Genomic DNA, 7,662 nt, shown 5'->3' with positions numbered 1-7,662 from the left:
TGTGTTCCCATACGGCGTGCGTCTCAAATAGCCTCTGACAAACCAAGCCCAACTCCTGGCCTGCCCGTGTGGCTTAGCCCACTGCTCTAAAAATAGATGGATAGCTCATTGGCCAGGAAAGCTGAAGCCAACTGGACGCCATATTGTTACTCGTATCCGGCCGTCAGTCCGTTGAGAAGTCATATCCTAACTGGCGGTAGTGTCTGAGCTGTAACCGTGTATCTTCGATGAAATTGTGTTATGCTTGCCCCAATGACGTGCCAAATGTTGTGTCTTGATTGAAATCTGCCAATGGTTTATTTACCAAGGTTATTACAGGAAAACTGTGCAGTGACACGTAGCGCAAACTTGCTGTGGATGCACACACAGGAATGTCAGCTCAACTAACGCCGCGAGCAAGTGAAAGCTTTCCGTGAAGCCAACTGAGCGCTCGGCTACATATATAAAGTTACCGCTTCGCGCTATACTGACACGAGTAGCAAAATGGTTGATTGAACACTTCCGCTGGCTTCAGTTAGCAGAGGGAATCAAAGAAGGCATGCGCTATCCACCTGTTTTTAGAGCAGTGAGCCTAGCCTCTGAGCCTGGCGGAACTGCTTTTACTGACAGGAGAAGGGGCAAAAGGCGGGTCCCTGGCGCCTCGAAACCAGATGCTTCGGGCAGATGGAGCGCGTCAGGCTGGAAAGGCAGTTCATCCAGGGGAAGGAAAGCCCTGAAACTTCCGCTGCAGACAGACGTTCAAATGTTCTGAATGTATGTACAATTTTTTTTTTATATCAGTTGTACACCTCGCTTCACAAAAATAGATACTTACCTGATCTCGTTGTGATCGTGAATTCCTTTTTGTCTGGTGAAAAATGATATGTGTTTTAAAATTTTGCTTCTTCATGTTTTCTGATATAAATTCTCCTTGTATAGTCTTGGTTAAGAACTGCAAAATCGGCATGCATAGTCGTCTGCCGCATTTTTTTTCAGAGGCAAAATGAAATCGATCGGATCATGTGGTCTTCCTGCTTGCAAACGCGCGCCAGTGTTATTTCTGTGTGTGTGTGTGTGTGTGTGTGTGTGTGTGTGTGTGTGTGTGTTGTTGTTGTTGTTTGCGTGGCTAATTGGTGGACGTTTAATTGTGATTTGGGCCAGCTGGTGTTTGGTATATTCTCTATAGCTTTATATGGACTGTTGGGGGAAAATTGTGAATTGTACGTCAGTTCACACACAGACACACACACACACACACACACACACACACACACACACACACACACACACACACACACACACACACACACACAGAGAGAGAGAAACACACACACACACACACACACACACACACACACACACACACACACACACACACACACACACACACACACACACGAAAAGAAATTCACGGCTCTGTTTGAAAAGACTCTAATTCCAACATGCAAGCCAGAAACATAAAACAGGGAAACGACAGATGCGTACAACCCAGTAAAATCACGAGACAAAAACATCTCATCCAATTCAATTCAGTGTGACTCAGTGCCCAGACAAAATGACGTCATTTAACGAAAGCACAAAACCAAAATACAACAGAGCGTTGAAAATGCACACAAAAAGTTATGATATCATGCATTATGTTATAGCACAGCAAAAAAAATCATATAGAAATGACGTGTACAGATTAAGAGTACCATAGATTGATTCATATATTCCGGGCAGCAAAAAAAAATAAATAAATAAAAAAAAATAAAATAAAATAAAATAAACAAATCACAAAATTGCCCAATTTCTAAACTCCGTAGACCTTTTTAAAATTTTTTTTTATCCCTCTCTGTTACTCAATGATATAATTGTTTCAATTCTTTCACCGATATTTGGCACGTGTTTATAGTCCAACCGACCGCACAGAGCTGCATATTTAACAAGACTGCATATTTAACTAAACAATTCAGCCACGTTAACATAAAGCTCTGTAATATCTGACAAAAAAAACAAACAAAAAAACCCCCCAAAAACTTGCATTGCAACAGTTCATGACATATTATCATAACCACTTCATCTACACATCTCTCTTTTTTTTCTTCCCATCATGAATGACATTTCGTACTGAATAAATACTCTTGATTTCACTCCATTTATTCCTTTGCTGCCTGTTCGAATATTTAGGTATATAGATCATTCAAACCCACAATCGTTTGAAGCTATGTTTTAGGGGGGGCGCGGGGGGGGGGGGGGGAGATAATTAGGTGTACGCGATAGCAAAACCAGCACCTGTAAAACAAATGTGTACGATTTGAAAAGTGTAGCAAAAGGATTAAAGGTCAAAGTAGAGTTTGAAGGGAATATTGTCATGCAATGTCGCATTTGTAAATAGCAGATCGGGTGCAGTTTCAGGCGCGGGAAGAAAACCTAATAACAGTTTAAAAGCAAACAAACAAAACAAAATCTTCATACGTATACTGCACTTTAATGCTCAAGCACACAATAAATTTCAAACTTTAAAAACTCTTTGCAGATATAAGCAATTCATAACTGTACACGGCAGAAAATTGTTCCTCTCTCTCTCTCTCTCTCTCTCTCTCTCTCTCTCTCTCTCTCTCTCTCTCTCTCTTCAAGACTGTTTAAATATAATATATCCTAGTACACTTCTTCGATCAAACCACAAGCAGAGAAATTATCAAGTATCAAAATTTATTTTCCATGCGATCAAAAGGAGAAATCATCTACTCGGACATATCTAAGTAAAATGTTTGGTCCATGAACAGTGTGATATTGTGGGATGCTATTCAAGTATTATGGTACCCCTTCCCATGCCCACCCCCAGTCCCCTGGTTTTGAATTGTGGTCCATGGCCAAAGCTCATCAAAACTCTCTCTCTCTCTCTCTCTCTCTCTCTCTCTCTCTCTCTCTCAAAATTTTCAAAACCATCCCCAGTGTACATGTAAAATGAACGGCGCTGAACAACATAGTTTCACTGACACATGATGGCGCAAATAAAATAGTAATATTAAACATTTGCCATAAGGCATGAGGGGGTTGCAAAACCAATAGTTGGCCAACTGATCGACATCGCTTGCACAAAACAGGCCGTGAGTTCATTTCATGCTGAACATAATTCATGTTTTTTCCCCCTCACCGTTTCATGTTGTGTATGGCTTTCTGTATATCTGATGACAACGCATGACATATAACACAACAAAGTGCACGTGTTTTCAAATGTTGCAGAATAGTCATAACATAACATAACATAACATAACATAACATAACATATCATGTTGTCATATTCACAGACAATAATTCAAGTGCAAATATGAGCAATCATTTCATCTAAACAATTATTCCGTGATCACGCTCAGTACCACATTGAATTCAAATCAAGTACATCTGCAATTTTATCATGATCCGCGAAGCAGAAAATGAACTCTGTGTGTGTGTGTGTGTGTGTGTGTGTGTGTGTGTGTGTGTGTGTGTGTGTGTGTGTGTGTGTGTGTGTGTGTGTGTGTGTATGTGTGTGTGTGTAAGAGAGAGAAAGAGATGTCTGTATCAGAAAAAATCCGACTACTAGCTAGATTCATTGCACATTATAAAAGTAACATAATTAGACGATGGCACCAGTATGTTAAATTCGCATCAAAGATAAAACATAAGAAAATCCTACATATTGGACTCTGAATTCGTTCCACAAATCTAATATTCTCCATCTTATGTGGTGAATCCGTCTCAGTAAACCTGATTAAGTTGAAAAAGATTTGAAATATCAATCAATATGACAAACAATCTCATTTAGCAATGTAAAATATCAGCAGTCTTGGCGAAACAACAACAACAACAACCACAAAAACTAAACAATCAATAAAATATTCATCAAGGCAGTCTTCAGCGCAGTCATATTTTGAAAGTTTGTTGAATATGCAGAAACACATGTGATCAATGCAATGCATGGAAAACGTATTCAATATTACTTGTATTGAGATAGAAATAAGAACATGGTTCGTACATACTTATCAAAACAAGGTATTTTACTATGAGCTTCGGCATTTCAAGTTATGAACTTTTGCGACTATAACATTACGACACAACAGTTGTAAAATGCATCATTAAATCGTTGTATCAAATGTCAGATCACAGTTCAAAATAGGCTGCAATGCGTTTTTGGCATTTGATGAAAAAAAGAAGCAATAATAACATTTCAAGTCATGAACCAGATTGTTTCAAAATTGTAAATGGCGAATATTTCAAAATTGTAAATGGCGAATGTTTCAAAATTGTAAATGGTGAATATTTCAAAATTGTAAATGGCGAATGTTTCAAAATTGTAAAGTTGTGATCCTGAAAGCCAGATTGTTTCAAAATTGTGAAACTGGTGGTCCGGAACTCCAAGACGAGAGTACACACATGAGCAGTATGGAAAATACTGATTCCATCAACTTATGTAGCTCATTACACAATCAATCAACTTATGTAACTCATTACACAATCAATCAACTTATGTAGCTCATTACACAATCAATCAACTTATGTGGCTCATTACACAATCAATCAACTTATGTGGCTCATTACACAATCAATCAACTTATGTGGCTCATTACACAATCAATCAACTTATGTAGCTCATTATTCAATCAACTTATGTGGCTCATTACACAATCAACTTATGTAACTCATTACACAATCAATCAACTTATGTAGCTCATTACACAGTCAATCAACTTATGTGGCTCATTACACAATCAATCAACTTATGTAGCTCATTACACAATCAATCAACTTATGTAGCTCATTACACAATCAATCAAACACAATGGAACATGAGAAATAACTGAGTATGTACAGCTATACATAAGCTGCAGGTACATAAAGTTAGGTGTTTGGAGCCCAAAAAAATAGACTGCGCGAAAAATATAACACAACAATACTTATTTTCACCGCAAAAGTTGGTCGGTATTGCAAACAAAAGGCGCACAATCCTGAGGAAAAAAAATTAGACCAGGAATAAGCCTGTATGGTGGAATCATTATCCCCCTTTCATCAGAAGAAATCATATGTAATGAAAACTTCCCATTATTATGCTTCATACGCAATTGAAATAAAAATGACCCCGTATTCATTAATCATACCACACCATATTCAGATTGAGCAGCTGTATATTGTATATTTCCCTCGTGTATAATATATTTTACCAGATTAAAATCAACGCTTTCATAACTCTATGTGTTTCCAGAGTAAAACTGCAAAGTAATTCATTGTTCACATGTTCCAAAAGGAAAAAGAAAAGAAAAAAAAAATCTCCATCCAAAATGAAAAGCAAATAGAACAACAATAATTACAATCATTAACTCGACAGTCACAATGAATACTAAACACAAACACAAAATGGCAAAAGCGCTAGCGCAAGCAATTGTAGAAATCATGCCAAATTGAGCAAAGACATGTAGATTTATGATAATACAAAAGGAGCAACAGATTGTTCTTTGCTCGTCAAAAATAAGTATCGAGTAAAGCCTCGAATCATAAACGCAAACATTATGAATGACACAATGATTGACTCAAATGGAATGCAGAACATAATTATGTATGGATGCATCTATATCCCTGTTTTGTGTACATAATTGTCAGCCTGATTTATTGCTGTGGGTTTTGTTTGTTGTTGTTTTTTTTGTTATTTTTTTATTTTATTTTTTTTTCCAAATCGTTCATTCCTCACCCCCCAGACCCCCTATATATAAAAATTATATATATATATATATATATATATATATATAGAGAGAGAGAGAGAGAGAGAGAGAGAGAGAGGTGTGTGGGTGTGTGTGTGTGTGTAATGATACTCTCCACCCCGCGGGCCCCCCCAGGTTGGGCTTGGTGTGTGTGTGTGGGGGAGGGGGGGTATGGGGGGGGGCTGTTCTGAGACAGCCTTTACTGACACCCCTTTAACATCCCTTCCTTCCATTACAACCGAACGAAAGCAAATGTTAAGGGTGGGGGATGGGGGTGTAGGGGTGGGAGGTGGGACCGGTGGTGGGGAGAAGGGGTGGGCTTCTCTTTGATAGCCTGTTTCGATTCTATCTGGGCCAAGTTGACCCCCACTCCCCCTCTCCCCCACACCCCGGGGGCTCACATTTTTCAAGCTAGCCCAGGATGACCCCGACCCTCACCTCGAAAACATCTATTATCAGGGAGCGTAAAAATCCAACAATTAAGGGGGTGGGTGGGGGGAGTTTGACTAGTTGAAAATTATCTCCTGAGGTGTGTGTGTGTGTGTGTGTGTGTGTGTGTGTGTGTGTGTGTGTGTGTGTGTGTGTGTGTCTTTCCAAGCTAGTAGTCGACACTGGCTCCGGGTTCTAGCCAGATTTGACCCCCGAGGTTTAGCCAGATTTTAACTCCCCTACCGCCCCCCTCCCCCCTTACCCCCACCCCACCCCCCCACCCCCCACCCCCAGGGTCTACGGGGTCTAGCCAGATTTGACCCCCGGGGTCTATGGGGTCTAGTCAGATTTGATTTCCGGGGTCTACGGGGTCTGGCCAGATTTGATTCCCGGGGTCTATAGGATCTAGCCAGATTTGATTTCCGGGGTCTAGTCAGATTTGACCCCCGGCGTCTACGGGGTCTGGCCAGATTTGTCCCCCGGGGTCTATGGGGTCTAGCCAGATTTGATTTCCGGGTCTATGGGGTCTAGCCAGATTTGACCTCCGGGGTCTCCGGGTCTAGATTGTACACCGGGGGTAGAAAAATCAACTTGGGTACGAATAATAAGCAGCTGCTATGCCGGAAATCTACTCCATCAGAACCCTTGCTGTGGCCTGCACGTGTCGGGAGCAGAGCGGACATGACGTCACAGATCTCGCACACGTCTCGCAGGCGACGATATGACCGCAGGGCAGGAGAATGGTGTCCACGCGGGCCCGCTGACACACCCTGCACAGGTAGTTGTGGGTCTGGGTTCGGTTCCCGGGTTGCTGACTAGTGGATGGTGTTGTTGCTGCTGCTGTTTCCTGGTCTGTCACTGGGACGGGCAGAAAAAAAGGGGGGTGGGGGGGGGGGGGGTATAGATGTTTTGTTGTTGTTTTTTGTCTGGGGGGCAGAGGTTGTATTTTTGTTTTGTTTTTATGTTTTGCGTTTGTTTTTTTTGCGACTGTAATTTCAGTGACGCGCGTGCGTGTCTGTATGCTTACCTGTGTGTGTGTGTGTGTGTGTGTGTGTGTGTGTGTGTGTGTGTGTGTGTGTGTGTGTGTGTTTTGTTTAGTGTAACGTCTTTTCACTGTTTAGTGATATTAGACGGATACAAAAAAAAAGAAGAAAAAGAAGAAAAAAAAAAAGTATGTGGACATAGGAGATGAGGCATGAGGTACATGAGAAGAGGTGGTAGGATGACTGTTGTGAGTAGTGGAAAACGAAGAGCTACGAAGAACTGTAGTGACTAACAGTGAATTATAACATGAACTACAACAGTACGTTAAGCATCTACATAACAGTAAAAATAAATAAAATAAAATAAAAAATAAAAAGCATGCTTATGATAACAAAAACGGGATGAATCAAATGTAGATACCAACTGGACTTTGAATCAAACATTCAAATTTTCTTTTTCTTTTTTCTTTTTTTTTTCTTTTTTTTAAGTAATGAATAATTGTTCAAAACATCTCCTAAGGACAAATATGTGTTTGGTGGTAACTGGTCGGCTA

At 40.3% G+C, this 7,662-nt stretch overlaps 1 protein-coding gene across 2 annotated transcripts in view; it reads right to left on the bottom strand.

Annotated features, from left to right (window-relative positions):
* Nucleotides 1-1,394: 1,394 nt before the first annotated feature.
* Nucleotides 1,395-7,662, bottom strand: part of LOC143282713 (uncharacterized) — a 17,702-nt gene continuing 11,434 nt past the window's right edge. For both annotated transcript variants that reach the window (XM_076588424.1, XM_076588426.1), the window contains exon 5: nt 1,395-6,983. In XM_076588424.1, coding sequence (XP_076444539.1) covers nt 6,754-6,983 — 230 coding nt within the window. In that variant the 3' untranslated portion in view covers nt 1,395-6,753. The remainder of the gene's footprint in view (nt 6,984-7,662) is intronic.

Source organism: Babylonia areolata, chromosome 6 (genome assembly GCF_041734735.1).
Source record: "Babylonia areolata isolate BAREFJ2019XMU chromosome 6, ASM4173473v1, whole genome shotgun sequence".
Classification (NCBI taxonomy): domain Eukaryota; kingdom Metazoa; phylum Mollusca; class Gastropoda; order Neogastropoda; family Buccinidae; genus Babylonia; species Babylonia areolata.
The sequence above is the reverse complement of the archived record's forward strand: the minus strand, read 5'-3'. Positions and strand labels throughout refer to the sequence as shown.